Raw genomic sequence first — 14,748 nt, forward strand, 5'->3', positions numbered from 1 at the left:
CCCAGGCGTGAGTGAGTGAGGTGACATGAGTGCACTCATGAGTGAGTGTGCCGACCTATGGCGTAGATACATTGCACCGGAGTGGTTTCGAATTCGTACCATTCTTGGACATCGTACGCCTCACAAACTTGAACAGCAGCCACAGTTTGTGGAACTCATCTACGCTTAGTTTTTCATCCCGAATACGGGAAGAGGTAGCAGCGTAGTACGTGAGAGATGTGTGGCTTCACGGAGACAGCGAGTGCGAAAGAAAATGGTGGTGCATTTCACAGTGAGGTGAGCTTACCCGCAGCGAAATGCACCGCAACCCTGACTTTTATATCATAAAACCGTCAACAACTGGCATTTTGATGGCAGACTAGATGTCTCGTATTATGCGCAAGCCACAGAAGATTGTATATTGTCATTTATGACGCCGATTTTGGCTTTAGTCGCTAGACCTTATTACGAAGGCCAACTTGATGAGAGCTTGCATCAGCCTTTTGTCGGTTCTTATTGTTTTGCTTCTTAGCCTTCTCATTTGGGGCCCTTGTACTTCGAGCACAACGCAGTTTCCGCAGCGGCATGCCAAATTCCGTACAGCCATCATATGATGAGCTTGTGAAAGCACTCGGCACCCGGTGTCTGTGCACACGACGCGCACTAAGTTTTAGTCTTGAAGTGCTTCAGATTTTGCGCAGAACTACTGACCTCTTCTTCTGTTATATGAGTAGTAAGTTAGTGTTACCTCAAAGGGCTAATGTTTGATGCACTTATAGTATGCCACATTGGTGGTTTTGTATCTTTTTATCCTAATGTTTGTGATTTTGTGCCGTTTATTTTACTAGACCCACTGCCACCCACAACATCACCGGGTTTTCGGAATACTAATACATCAACGCCAGTCCCCAGTGAGCTGTGCTGTATTCCAATGCCAGGATCTGTAGCCTCATCTGGAGAAGCCAGTGGTGTGCTTGACTTTTCACGGAAAGGAGTTGGAGGGGATGTTGCTGTGGCCAAATCTGCTACCACGAATGGAGATTGCGAAGTTGTTTGCGAACTATCTGACCCACCTCAGCGAAAGTTGTCCCAGAGAAGTACAGCCAGCTCATCAAGCCAAGAGGTTGCTGACATCATGGCCCCAGCGGAGATACTGGCTAATGGTTTGCGCTGCTCTTATGTGCATTAATCGTGTTTCACATTTCTTATGTTCACGAGTAGACATGAGTGATACTCTTGTCTCTCAACTAATTGTCACAGTCTTGCACACTATGGAGGCAAAAAGGATCAATTTCTGCTGAAAGAACAGCAAAGTAGGCTCGCTGCTGTATGCAATATTTCCAGGCACATACAAACCAAGCGATATATTCAACTCTGCTGCTACAGTTTAGTCCACTTATAATATATACCAGATATGATAATATTAGCACTAATAACGGTCACTTTCTTTAGATTTTATCAATTCTCTTATTGCCCCTTTGTAGAATACACCCTATATGTCGATAAAACTATCAGCAAAATAACTGATACAACGATACAATCCTGGCCATCCGGAAGGTGTTAACCGCCAAAATTTGGCTGAAAGTTTGATAATAAGTTTCGTAAAAGTGACTGACGTGAAAACTCCGCAAATGGACAGGCATGGCTAGAGATTGGAGGGAAGAGTTTGTTTGGCCACCACTCTGCAACACTTTCTCACATCAACGTAGTTTCTGCTGTTTTCGCCCCTTTGTGCGTTTGTGAACTGGGTAAAAATGGCAACGACTTCCCTGTCTTCCCAGAAATATCTGGTATAGTACAGACATATTGGCCATGGCAACATACGACATACTTTCCGTGGAATGATGACATTGCAGCCGCAGACAAACGCATGTTGGAAAGGTTGAATGCTTATTGAAAAGAGCTCAAGAGCACACTGTGACAACAGTGAGCAGCGGTATCCTAGGCCCCTGCTACTTCCATGCCATCTCGTGGCAAGTGGCCAAATTGGACACACCCGTCGCGACACGCCTGCTCTATATCCATGCTTCGCTGTTCCAGCACCTCTCCTGATTTCTTTCTTCTTGCCTATTTCACTCTTTGATGTCTGCGCAGTAAGCACAGCTACCAGCTCGGGCAAATCTGAAATGCTGTTCAAACACTGCTCAACTTCGATAGGCCTACCACCACACCAGTGGAAACAAAGGGAGCAAAACAACTGTGCATTTTATCTGTTGTTAAGAGAATGCTAGGGTCACCGTAATGCTTTGCTGCACTGCAGTTGGGGCTCCCTAAAGGTGTAGTGTTCTCAAGTGATGTTATCACGGTTGCCATCGAGAATGGGTGGATGGACGCACGCCCAGTTCTTGAACTGGATCTACAGCATGTGGTGGAAAAGGCCTGGAGGCAGTTTGGGTCTGCGTGTGATGCTTGTTCTTGATGCGTTCAGGCGCCACCTGGGCGAGCACATGGACAAGCTCACCGCATGCAACATGGACCTTGTTGCCATACCTGATGGCATGACATCGCAGCTGCAGCTGCTGAATGTCAGCCTCAACAAATCTGTGAAGGACAGGTTCCGGGTGCACTACACAGAATGGCTTGTTAATGGATGCCACAGATTCACATCAAGCAACAGGATGAAGCATGCAATGCTGCAGGACTTCGTGGAATCTAAGAGGGATGCATGGTGCATGATCCTGTTTGGCATGGCCTACAAGGCCTTCAAGAAGTGCAGAATTCAAATGCCATAGACGGGCACCGAGGCTGAAATGCTTCGGGCTGTTGAGAGCTATAGGGAGAGAGCTGTTGAGAGCTACAGCTGCTTATGGTACACAGCTGGTACAACGAATCGCTCAGACTCCATCCATGCCCAAAAGGTATTTCACACTCGGTGAAAATTATAGCCAGAGGGCCCGAACACTGAGCACTCCACATGATCGACCATGATTTTCAATGCTACTACTTCGTTTTATTTTGCTCTTTGTTTTTGTCCAAACACTCTGAGGTTTCAAGAATGATTGAATGATATGTAGCAGCATTGCTACTGCAGCATTGCCTGCTATGTATGAAACTGACTATAGTGCATGTGATCTGACATGGAAGGCGAATGCACTGGAACGGGAAGTCTGAGATGACAAAAAGATACGAAGACAGAGCAGCCAGCAAAGCACTCCGTCAGCAATCGCTTTCGTATTTTCCTCTCCGGAGGAAAAAGCTGGCGATCAGTAGCGTCCAAGAAAATGCTGATTGACTGGCATGGAGTGTGATGTCATAGCGAGGCCTAGCCAGTCGACGTGTGCTGCTTGCTGCTAGATGTGTGGCACAGCTCGCACTAGCCAGAACAGTCAAAACTGCAGCCATGAGTTGCTTCTCACTCTTGGGCATGTCCAGAAGTGCCAGGCATTCGAAATGCCAAGCCAACACCGTTGTGAGAGCAAAGGAGGATGAAGCCAAATGCAGGAAGCTCCGATGCTATTGCATTGTCAACAAATAATAGAGTTAAATTTCCCCATAATTTGTGTTTACAATTTGCAACTCTTTACAAACCTTCGTATCCAATCCACAGATTGTAAGCGTGTTCCTGTGTGTGTTGTCACCACAGCATTGCTTCATTGCAGAAATGCAATTCTATCTATGAATAACAAGGAAGCACTCAGATATTATTGTGACGCTTGTTTTTTCTGACAGGAGTGTCTGCCAACACTGAGGAACTTTGCAGCAGAACTTGTTTTGTTGTACAAAATCAAAAGATGAACTATTTATTTGAACTTGGACATTTGGACCCTCTTCATGGAGCGTAACGAAGGGGGTTCAACGTAAGTTAAGGACAACGCAGCAAGCTATGGAAAGAAAAATTATAGGTGTGACGTTAAGAGATTGGAAGCAGGCGGAGTGGGTGAGGGAACAAATATGGGTTAACTCTTTCGCTACTGCGGAAAAATTTGGAGTGCACTGGAAGAAAAATTTTTTTCACAACAAGAAACAAATCCAGCACATATTGGAATGCATGAAATTGTAGCTTATGAGTTACATTTTTGAATGAAACGAACAGCAGAGTTGTGTGTGCAAAAGTAAATGAACATTTATTTGTGAAATCTGCCAAAAACACGAAAAAAATATACAGCAAAAACAAATTAGCGGCTGCACTATGCCAGAACTTGATTCCAAACTGTTTCACATGTTTAGAGCTTTCATTCTTCCCAGTTTCAGCTATGAGGAAAAATTATTGCACTTTCCATGGCCGATGAAGTCAGGGGTCATGGCTCTGATGCCACTGTGAAAAGCAATCAGGTGAAGGTGTGAAGCAGAGGTAGGCTTGACAGGTGCTTCACATAATGTTTGATTTTTGTTCCTGTTTTGATCTCTGATACCCGAGCTTGCAGTTTCTTCTTTTTCATTTTTTTTTCCATCGGTTGGTGACGAATGGATTCTATGGGAGGATTGGGGGCATGGAATTCTGTTACTTCATCATACCCGAAGATTTGTTGAATGAGCTGCTTCCTGAAAGCCAGCTGATCAAATTTGGCATTTTAGGCAAGCTCTAGAACATCAGGATGGGAGGAGTTTTATTGATGTGGTTCAAAAGCCAGGACACTTTCCAAGCCTTGCCAATAGATGCTGCCGCCACTGAATCAAAACAAAGTGAAAAACTAATTTCGGGAAATTATTTTTGATGGCAGAAGGCCAGAATAGACTATTCCTGTTTTTCAATAGAGATGTAGTCGTGGCAGGTCAACAATTCCAATGAACTTCAACATCTCCAAGGGATTCACCTGTTCCCATGAGCTGTCACGCCGAGCGTGTTTGCCTGTCCAAAATCTTCATCCATGCATACTTATTAGTGTTTTTGCACATGGTCTTCATCACTTCTGCCGTGAAGAACAAAAAAAAGAAAAGTCGAGAGGTCGAGCAAATTTCCAAGCGCCGCTCCACAGCCATACGCCATGCACACGATGCGACCTTGAGCATTTGGCAAACTCTTCGCCATACGTTGTGAATACCCTGAAGCACAAAAATAAGCCACTGTCATCAATTACAAACCGCATTCACTGCAGAAAACACAGAGCGAACGAAAACAGAACTTCCATACAAGTACGCACTGACGTTCCAGGCTCCTGAGGCAAAGTCTCGCTGTCGAAACTGAAATCTGACGTTTGTACATCATTGCCTGACTTATAACCGCTGCTTTCATCGCAAAAACCGAAACCGGCCGAAGTGCTCGGTGTCGGCTTTCGGGTTTGAGCAGCGCGCGGCGATGCGGACGCTGTTTTCTCCGGCTGACGCTGCTGGGGCCGTTCAAAGTTTTATTTCTTTCACGGCACCCCCTCATTTCAAAACACTGAAACCAAGAGAACAGTTGTTGAGCTCACAAACTAATGGCGCAGCACGTCCGCAAAGCTCCGAATTCACGCGCGATTTCAATCGACATCGAACACGGGTGTTCAATGGCCTATGGGACGGTAGTGAAAGAGTTAATGACATCCTAGTCGAAATCAAGGGGAAGAAATGGGCTTGGGCAGGGCATGTAATACGAAGGCAAGATAACCGCTGGTCCTTTAGGTTAACGGAGTGGATTCCAGAGAAGGCAAGCGTATCTGGGGGTGGCAGAAAGTTAGGTGGGCGGATGATGATTCAAAAGTTTATGGGGATATGGTGGCCGCAACTGGCAAAGGACAGGGTTAATTAGAGAGACATGGGAGAGGCCTTCACCCTGCATTGGGCATAGTCAGGCTGATCATGATGATGTTTTGTGTCTTGCTACACCAGAAAGAAGCAAAGTAGATCTGTGATAAAGCCATCCTACGAGATGAGCTTGGTGACATTCTACATAAATTAACAGCAGACATCGTTTTTTCGATAGCCACATCATTACCCTCCTGTAGGTTTCCCTGATGATGCAGGTATTTACTGGCCATTTTAATCTATACTTCAAATTGCTATGATCTGCAGCACAAGGATGCCGCCTCAGCATGCCTCATTGCTTTGGCAGGCTCAAAGAACTACTGAGATATAGTGATGAAAGTGTCGGGGCTAGGCTACGTTATTGTACAGGTTTTTATTGTACAGTCCTCAATTTGGAGAGCCGCTTCATTTTTATACGATCACTGGTTACTTTTTTGCGCATTGGAGAGGAAATCTCAACTCTGACGAGTTCCTTGAACTGTAACTACTATAATTCGTGCAGTATGGTGCATGCGTGGTGCATGATGCTGGCACCATGTGCCGATTGGCAAGGAATATCAGCGATGGTATTGAAATGCATACTGTTATATTTAATGTTGTAAAACTTCATTGATTACTTGCATTATCCTGTGTGGGTTGCTGATGGGAGATTGGAAATTCTTCATTGGGGTGTTTGTTGTACCAGGTTTGACTGTACATTTTGGAATTAGTTTGAAATGAGGCTATATTTTGTATGACAGCTGGTAAAAGATGTTTATGGTTAAAAATTTAGGAGCCATCTCTGACACATGCTTCTGATATCTGCAGATTTCCTTTGGCAGTTTGCATTTAAGAAGCAAGTTCTCAAAATGGTGGGTTTAGAAATTGGGTTCAACCCTTTTTTTATAGCGTTTCCCGCAGGTGCAAGAATTGAGAAAGACTGTTTTACTCAAGGGTTCCAGATAAATGCAGAGACAGTGTTAACTGGATGTTTATCACTGTTGATTAGTGTTTGTGTTTACTTCATCTAGCTGGAAATACCACAGACGAGGAGGAAGAGGACGACGATGAGCTGGATCCGACTTTGGAGTATGATTCTGCAGCTGATGAGCCTCATCCTGTAGAAACTGAGGCTGCAGCACATGAACCAGCTATCCTGACTCCACCTGCATGTGAAGGCCAGGAAGCCAGGGATGCAGGATGGCCCCGGCTCCCAGAAAAAACTGGAGGATTTCATGTGGCTCCAGCCACCGCCACAGTGTAGGTATCTTAATGCTTGGCATTGGTGCCCAGCTGCTGTAATTTGCTTCCACCTGCGTTTCATTTTGTTTTGGAAAGAAAAAAAATGTGAACAGGGCTGATCATTGTGGTTACTCATTTGCTTGCACAGTAGTGCACTTTGTTTAGTACACAGCAGCACATTTCACTCTTCTACTGTGACATTGCTTATAGAAATTCATTGCAAGAATAGGGTGTATATTATGCATGCACATGCAATGGTGAGTAGCTACATTTGTGTCAAGGAACTCTCCTTTCGTTTGATCTTTTGTCACATAGCTACTGTATGGTAGCATTGTTTACTAGTTACTGATTTTGTTTATTTCCTATTTATACATGTGATACTTCGATTTCCTCAAGGACAGTGGCATCCTTCAGATACTTCATTTATCTTTGGTAGCTGTCTGTATTTCACCGAATGTGGGGTTAGACCTTAATGTTAACAACCATTAGTAACCAATATCATCTTGTGTGTGGCATATTATGGCCCAAGTTGCTACTGTGCCATTGAACCCCTACTGCTACTGCTGCTATTACTATGACTACATGTGGTCCTGGTAAGAGTGGTTACTTGAAAGTTTGTGTCCTTACTTCAGGCATTATACAAGAGCTGAATGTGCATCGCCTGGTATAACTGGTAGACGCCCCAGCACTTGTACTTTATTTCATGTAGCTCATATTTGTATGAAAGGGACTAGTAATTATTGATAGGCATGACAGGCTCTCCAGAGTTAATGAAATGATACCAAGTTTAAGGGTACTGTGAAAGTTGTGCGAAGTTTGCAGCACTGACACCATTTTAACCATGTTGTCACTATTCCAGTTCTGTGGTACTCCTAGCAGTGATTTCCTTGTTTTAGACCAATTTAGCACTGTCCATATCATAACTGAGATGCCTGGTTCGGTTGGTCATGCTTGAACATAGTCATGTGGGCAGATTTTGTCATTTAATTCTGAGTTGCACGTGTTATGTGTAGGTTCGAAAAAAATAAGTGATTGCATGAACTTTATTCTGTATTCAACACATTGTGGCAACCGAAGTGGTAATTTTTTAGAACAGCTATTTGTGCATGGTCATCATTGCTCACTAGCAACTGCAGTGGCTATGATGCTTGGCTGCTAACCCGAAAGGCGCATGTTCGATCTCAGCTGTTGCGCTCGCATATCAGTGGAGGTGAGATGCCAGAGGCCTATGTGCTGTGTAAAGCATTGCGGAGCTGTTTTTACAGATTAGCCACTAATATAGCCACTATAGTCAAGTGCAGCTCTAGTATGAAGTGGCAAGTGCCCCTCAAAGGAGGGCCTCCAACCGATGGCGCCGTTCAATGTTCGTGCCGCTGCAGTTAATTTGTGGTTAATCGCCTGAAACGCTACTGTGTTAGGGGATTAACCAAGAATTAATCTAGTGTGATGGCACCATTCTTGAATTGTATCGGACTCTAGTACAGTAGAACCTCATTGCCACAATCTCAGTAGACATGATTTCCCAGTTCATGCACTTAAAATTGTGAGCAATCAAAAATGTCCCATAGATATATGCTGTCTTTCTTCGTCCTTGTTTATTCCCAGTTAATATAGTTTTCTGGTAGTTGCACTCGTAATTTCATCAGGTTGTCATTGTAGCATATGCTAGCAACCAGCAAAAGGTCCACTAACATACCAGCAAGTCGAGTCTGGAGGTATGCAACGCGACCACAGACAGAGTGAATGAGATTGATGGGGCATAGCCTACGATAAAGACAGTGATGCACTAATCCGATGTCCAAGCCTATGAGCATGCAACATGAGCGCGAGTGCTGCTGCAGCCGGCTGCTAGAGTGACTTAACGGTAGTGCATAAGTCTGATGGGACAAAGCATTGAAAAATAACTGCGACAACAAAGAGGCCCCGGTCACTTTCGTCTTTGCCATTAACAGACTGGATTTGTCCTGAAGAATCTTTCATACTAAAACGACACAAAAGGAAGAAGTCAACTGGCACTAGAAGAGCTTTACATGTTGCGCCAACAAGTGCTATTAGTCTTTTTAGTGAATGAAAATGGGAATATTTGCCCTTGTACCGTATTTACTCGCATAATAGGCGCACTCGCATAATAGGCGCACCCCTAGTTTGGGCGCGAAAAATCAGATTTTTTTTATTTCCGCGCATAAAAGGCGCACCCCGAACTTGGCACTGTGTTCAATACTGTATTTACACGATTGCAAGCCGACACCTCGCCACCCCCCGCTCCCCAATCTTTATTTTAACAAAGCTTTTGCTGAACTGACTACAGTCGAACCCGGATATATCGAACCCGCATATTTCGAATTATTGGCTATATCGAACACACAGATTACCCCCTTGAAAATACTATGTAAAAGTATAGGACAGTTGCGTTGTATATCGAATTCCATTTTCGCCGGACATTGGATATATCGAACGCCGCGCCGCGCCCCTGGAAGGTGCGCTTTCCCCAAAGACATTCCTGTCCGGTCCTCAGCCGCCTCAGCGGAGAACATTTCCGCAGTCAGCAGGCGCAGGGCCTTTTTTTTTTTTTTGTTCCCCGTTTTTGCGCCCCACCGGCGCGAGCTTTCCCACTCCTCCTCTCCTCCTGTACCACCGGCGTGTGCTCCGTCAAGGTCATTGGAGATCAGCGAAGAGAGAGCGCCGCATGGAGACGCGCGGCGACCACGCTTCTTGGGGAAAGAGAGAGAGAGAAAACGGTCGCTCGTGGGCACATCGTGGGTCTGGGGAAAAGAGAGAGCTCAGAAAAAAAAAAAAACGAAGCCCAGAGCGCCGATCTTTCTCCCTGCTCTTTCTTTTCCCTCTGTCGTTCCTTCGCAGCCGCGTTGACTGCCGCTCGCATAGGCTTCGCTCTTATCGCTCCATCTGCGCCTCGCGTGTTTTTTTTGTGTGTGTGTGCCTGTGTTTCAACGCGCGACGTGAAGCAGGCCCCAGTAGCCAACTGTTTTGGCAAGGCAGGCCTTGAAGTGGCCGGAGATTAATGTCCGGAAGATTTACATGACGATGAGTGCTTGGACGACGCGTTTCGCGACTTGTCCAATTTTCTCGGCGCCGTTCCGTCCGAAGTGACTGTTGAGGACTTTAACGCTGACAGCGAAGTTCAAGCGGTAGCTGGCGTTCAAGACGCCGACTCCAGCGACGACGAGGGCAACTGTGTTGTCGAAGAAACGCGTCCGTGCGCAGCCACTGAACTGGCGTCAGCGTTAGCCTGATTCGGCGCTGTTGCGGCGAAATGGAAGGCACTGTGCTCTCGCACCTGGACAGTCTCGAGAAGATCGAGGCCAGTGTTTTGAACTTCGTTTCCCAGGGGAAAAAGCAGCCCAAAATTAGTGATCTTTTTTTCCGCGAAATAAAGCGCTTTCACATTGCGCGCCCATACTATGTGATTCGCGGCTGTTCCAAACGGTAAGCCACAATTTGTTATGATCGGGAGTGCAGTTTTAGCCTATATCTGTATATCGAATTTTCGCTATATCGAACTATATTCCGATCCCCTTCGAATTCGATATATCCGGGTTCGACTGTACTAGTCCTCACTAGTGCTGCTGCGGACCCACAGCACGTACAACGACATCGCGTAGAACAGCCGCACACAGTTTTCAGGGATGCTCACTTTAAACGTCTGTTTGGAAAGCTTCATCTCCAGCCGGAAACGTTCCCGACTTAGGCCCGTGAGAACCTCGGCGCTTGGAGTCGCGTACGAAAATTTAGGGACGCCGCAGTCGCAACTGCCCCACTTCTCGGCCACGTCGTATTTTCCGACCTGCCGCACGCTAGCCGTGTTCGAGAGCAAACTCCCAGCCGTGTGTAGCTGTTAAGGTGCTTGGCCGTCGAGCTAAAACAGCAACGCTCTGCGGCAAAGCCATAAACCACGATGAACTATCGCGCTACCGCAGATCCCAGCACTTGACAGCAACAAAAACAAAAACAAAAAACGAGTTGGAGATGCTGATGGCAATATGGATAGCGAAAGCTCGCGGCGGAGGAAAACGTTGATGATGATGATGATAAGCTCTACCTCGGGCGCCCTCCGTAGGTGGCATCTGGAAGCTCCTGTGCTCGTGTGTGGCCTCCGCGATCAAGCGGCCGTTGCGCGCAGCCGGAGCCGATCGCTGAGGCCTCGGCGCGTGCATTCCGAAGGCTATTCCTGCGTGGGTCGTGGAAAGTTTCGGTGCGGCCCTTACACGGATCTTTTTTTTTAAATATTTTCTTCGGGAAAACGGGGTGCGGCCCGTACACGAGTGCGTTTACGCGGTGTGTTCAATTTTGAGAGTCGAAAAATTTCCGGAAATTTTACCCCGCGTAATAGGCGCACCCCGAACTTTGAGCCGGATTTTCTGGAAAAAAAAGTGCGCCTATTATGCGAGTAAATGCGGTATTTCATTCTTGTCACATTTTTCAAGGCGTTATTGGTTTTTTATATTATATTTTCTCAGACAGTACTACATTTATCCATTTGTAATCCCCCCCCCCCCCCCCCTCTTCTTTTTCACACACACACAAAAAAAAATGCTGAAAACAAACGCTTGTTGCAGTTATGTAGGTGCACAGGTATATTGCTGCGTGTATGTTGACCTGTCTTTTTTTTTTTTTTTAATTCTATTTACAGAAAAATTGCCATCTGAAATTGCGGGGCTGAGCCATGGGTTGCATGCGTTTCATGCTGGTGATAGCTCTTATTTGGATGCGTGGAGCACCACGTGTAAAAAAAAAAAAACAGTAAATTCGAATGCACATTAGTATTTAAAAACTATTTCTAACTTTAGTGATGCGCAGATTATTTTTTCACGTCGCTTCTTTCTGCTGCTTATCTGGTGTCCAGAGTATGCATTCAGTTCAAAATCGAATGTGAATGAGTTCCCCAAAGTCATTTGGCAGCAAGCGTCATTCGAACTAATGGCATCAAATGTTCCCCTGTAGCAGCCAATTAATGATATTGACAGAGGTATAACATACGTATAACAGACTTCCTAATTTTCTCTAGGTAATGTATGAGAAGAGCTTGATCACTGAATTGTGCTTCATAATATTATGGTCGTATTGTGGTGTTCTGATAGATGTAGACTCTGAAGTCAAATTCTATAATTCTGCAATCTGTTATAGGACGTACTTGGCTTTTCTTTAAGGGAGGGACGACCTTATAGTTCGATGTTGAAATAGGAAACTACTTTAAAATGTTATTTACGTTCAGTCCTGTTGGCTGACAGTAGCACCACTGCACCTTGATTGTCCTTAGCTACCATTAAAAAAAATGTTTTTTTTGTTCCTCAGGTTTGACGAGGAAGTTGATGTGGATCCACTTCAGCAAGACCAAAACTCTGCTCGTGCATTGAGCAAGCTAGAACTGCTTATTTCTCAGCATCTGGAGGAAACTGATGCACTGAGACAGACCGTGGACACTCTGAGCTCACAGCTTTCTGAAGATCATGCCCAACTTCAACTGTTGCAAGAGTGGCAGTCTCACGACAAGGAACTGGTTTCAAGTCTTTTGGTTGAATGCAGGGCCACCCGAACTTTTTGTATCCTTTGGGGAGCTTTTTTAGTATTTTTTTTTCTGCTTCATTTCTGTCGCAGGATTGTCTCTTGCAGACTCTGAAATGATTTTGTATTGTTGTAAATGAAAATTTCTGCATGTACAGATGAGATCTACCATGAGGCAGGCTACATTAGACAGACAGTGGTTGTTGGCATTTTCATGTGTTTTGTTTTGATGTTCTACTCGCACAGCTTGTATTCTTGACTCATGTGGTAGTTTCAAGGCTGGAAGGTGCCATTGCAGAGTTGATTGAGCTACAAAAGGTTGGCACTGAAAAGCAGGCTACCATGGTGGCTCAAAGCTTGGCTGCCATGCTCGGGACCAACTTGGAGAAATTCATCACCAATGAGTTCAAGAACACTGTTGTCCCTGGTGAGTACTGGTTTTATGAGCAAGTGCTTATTTTTGCATGTGCTGCCAAGCTTACATGTTTTCAAAGTGTGAACATAAAACAGAATTGTCAGTAAGCATCAGCTGTATTAAATTGATTGCCTGCAGTAATGCGAGATCATTATAACTAATAACTACTAATATGAATATTTTGGGTGCATAAGTTGAAAAAAAAAACTTCTGTGCCATGCTTGACAAATCTTAATCTGTATTCAGTTATATGTATCAAGGAATATCTGTTGTAACAGTGTAGGTGAGATGCTTCTGCACTGCTAATTCTTCACAAATTTCATGAATAGTGACCGCGTTCAGCCTGACAGCGACGAAAGTAGCAGTGGAGTGTTGCTTTGTTTGTTGTATACAACATGTTCTTTTTGCATGGTGCAAACTTGCGAGATGAAATAGATTTTTGTAAGGTGCACTAGCGTGCTTGGAATGACTAGGTAGTATAACAGCGACCGGATTTGTTGAATGCAGATTATGCTTTGAAAGGCGGCATAAACCTGCACGTATTTGTTTCAAGGTGAATGGCTGAAGTGAGAAATGATAAAATTGCATATTGGGAGGCCTATAACAAAGCCTATGCAGAAGTGCTGTGGGCACTGTTCTGCTGGAGCATCTCTTTTTTAGGGGCACAGCATGTAAATGGTCATGGCATTACTTTGGCCTCTGTAGGCTTAATTGTTGCCTTATTGGGGTTTTGCAGGCGCTCGTAATGAGGTTTTTATTCGTCGCGTATGTTGGAGGTTTGCTGGTATGGTAACCTGTTTTGTTTTTCGCAGAGTAGATATTCCAATCAAAATTAGTGTGAGAACAAACCTGTTTGTTCATATTCGCTTGTTGCAATTTATTTCATGCATTTGAACTCCACTTCCAAGCTTAAATACATGCTATGCGAAAAGAACGATAAAGAAGCTGATGCTTATCAGGCAGCATTAGATGCAGTTTTGTAACCCTCTGGGTAAGGTTTTTGGCATCGCTTGTACAGTTGAATCCCGCCACAACGAAATCGGCGGGGCGTACGAAAAATTTCGCTGTCGCGGAATTTCGTTGTCGAGAAATTACAGACGAGTCGGCTGATCCCGGGCTGGCGTTGCATATGTCTCCTCGTCCAACGCCGCCTCTCCTCCTCCTCTTCTCCTCGCTCAACGCCCCCTCTCCTCCTCCTCTTCTCGCCCAACGCCGCCTCTCCTCCTCCTCTTCTCCGTTCCTTCTTTCACCACCTCCTCTACTTGCCTCCTCCCCCACATCGTTTCGAGAGCCGTCGGGCCTCATCGCATCTGCACCGCTGCGTGCTACCACGGCGCTCTCGCGGGCTTGCTGCCGCCGGCGGCGACATCCTAGGAATTCAGCAGAGCAGAGACGCGACGAGACCACGCTAAACGGTGCACACACAAAGGAAGAAATGGTGAAGCGGAGTGGGCTTCTTCCTGCACTCTCGCGTTTTCCTTTTTTTTTTCTCCGACAGGACACGAAGCTCCGCCCACCGATGGCTCCGCCCACCGGTCCACACAGACTGCCTGAAACGCGCTCGGTGCCTAGCAGACGACGCGGCCGAAGACGCTAGCAGATGGCGTGCGCTGACGCATTTTACACGCGCTTTCGAGGAGCCCCTCTTCGCTTGGAGGCCGCGAACGCTTACCAGCCAACACCGCTAGCAAGTGATCATGACGCGCTTTCGTGCTTGACAGGAAACCGCGAGCACCATGACAGCGAGCTACATCAATCGAAGAAGCCCAGCAAAGAGCCAATGAGCGGGGCGCGACGTCACTTCAAAAACCACGTGGGCATCTGGAGAAAAAAAAAAAAACACACGAGGGTGTGCGCGAGGAGGATGTGCGATTGAGTGCGCGTACCCCCCCCCCCCCCCCCCCCAACAGTCTGCGATGCAAAAAAAATTAACGGCGGGAACGGGAAAG

At 45.8% G+C, this 14,748-nt stretch overlaps 1 protein-coding gene across 4 annotated transcripts in view; it reads left to right on the forward strand.

Annotated features, from left to right (window-relative positions):
* Positions 1 to 14,748, forward strand: part of Ge-1 (Enhancer of mRNA-decapping protein 4 homolog Ge-1) — a 116,083-nt gene that overhangs the window by 78,013 nt on the left and 23,322 nt on the right. For 3 of the 4 annotated variants that reach the window (XM_089580249.1, XM_089580250.1, XM_089580251.1), the window contains 4 exons: positions 828 to 1,142; positions 6,654 to 6,882; positions 12,175 to 12,422; positions 12,656 to 12,811. In XM_089580249.1, the coding sequence (XP_089436375.1) occupies positions 828 to 1,142; positions 6,654 to 6,882; positions 12,175 to 12,422; positions 12,656 to 12,811 (948 nt within the window). The remainder of the gene's footprint in view (positions 1 to 827; positions 1,143 to 6,653; positions 6,883 to 12,174; positions 12,423 to 12,655; positions 12,812 to 14,748) is intronic. The other variant, XM_089580252.1, reaches the window with a different exon arrangement.

The sequence above is a fragment of the Amblyomma mixtum genome, chromosome 3 (genome assembly GCF_055824585.1).
Source record: "Amblyomma mixtum isolate Tamu chromosome 3, ASM5582458v1, whole genome shotgun sequence".
Taxonomy (NCBI): Eukaryota; Metazoa; Arthropoda; class Arachnida; order Ixodida; family Ixodidae; genus Amblyomma; species Amblyomma mixtum.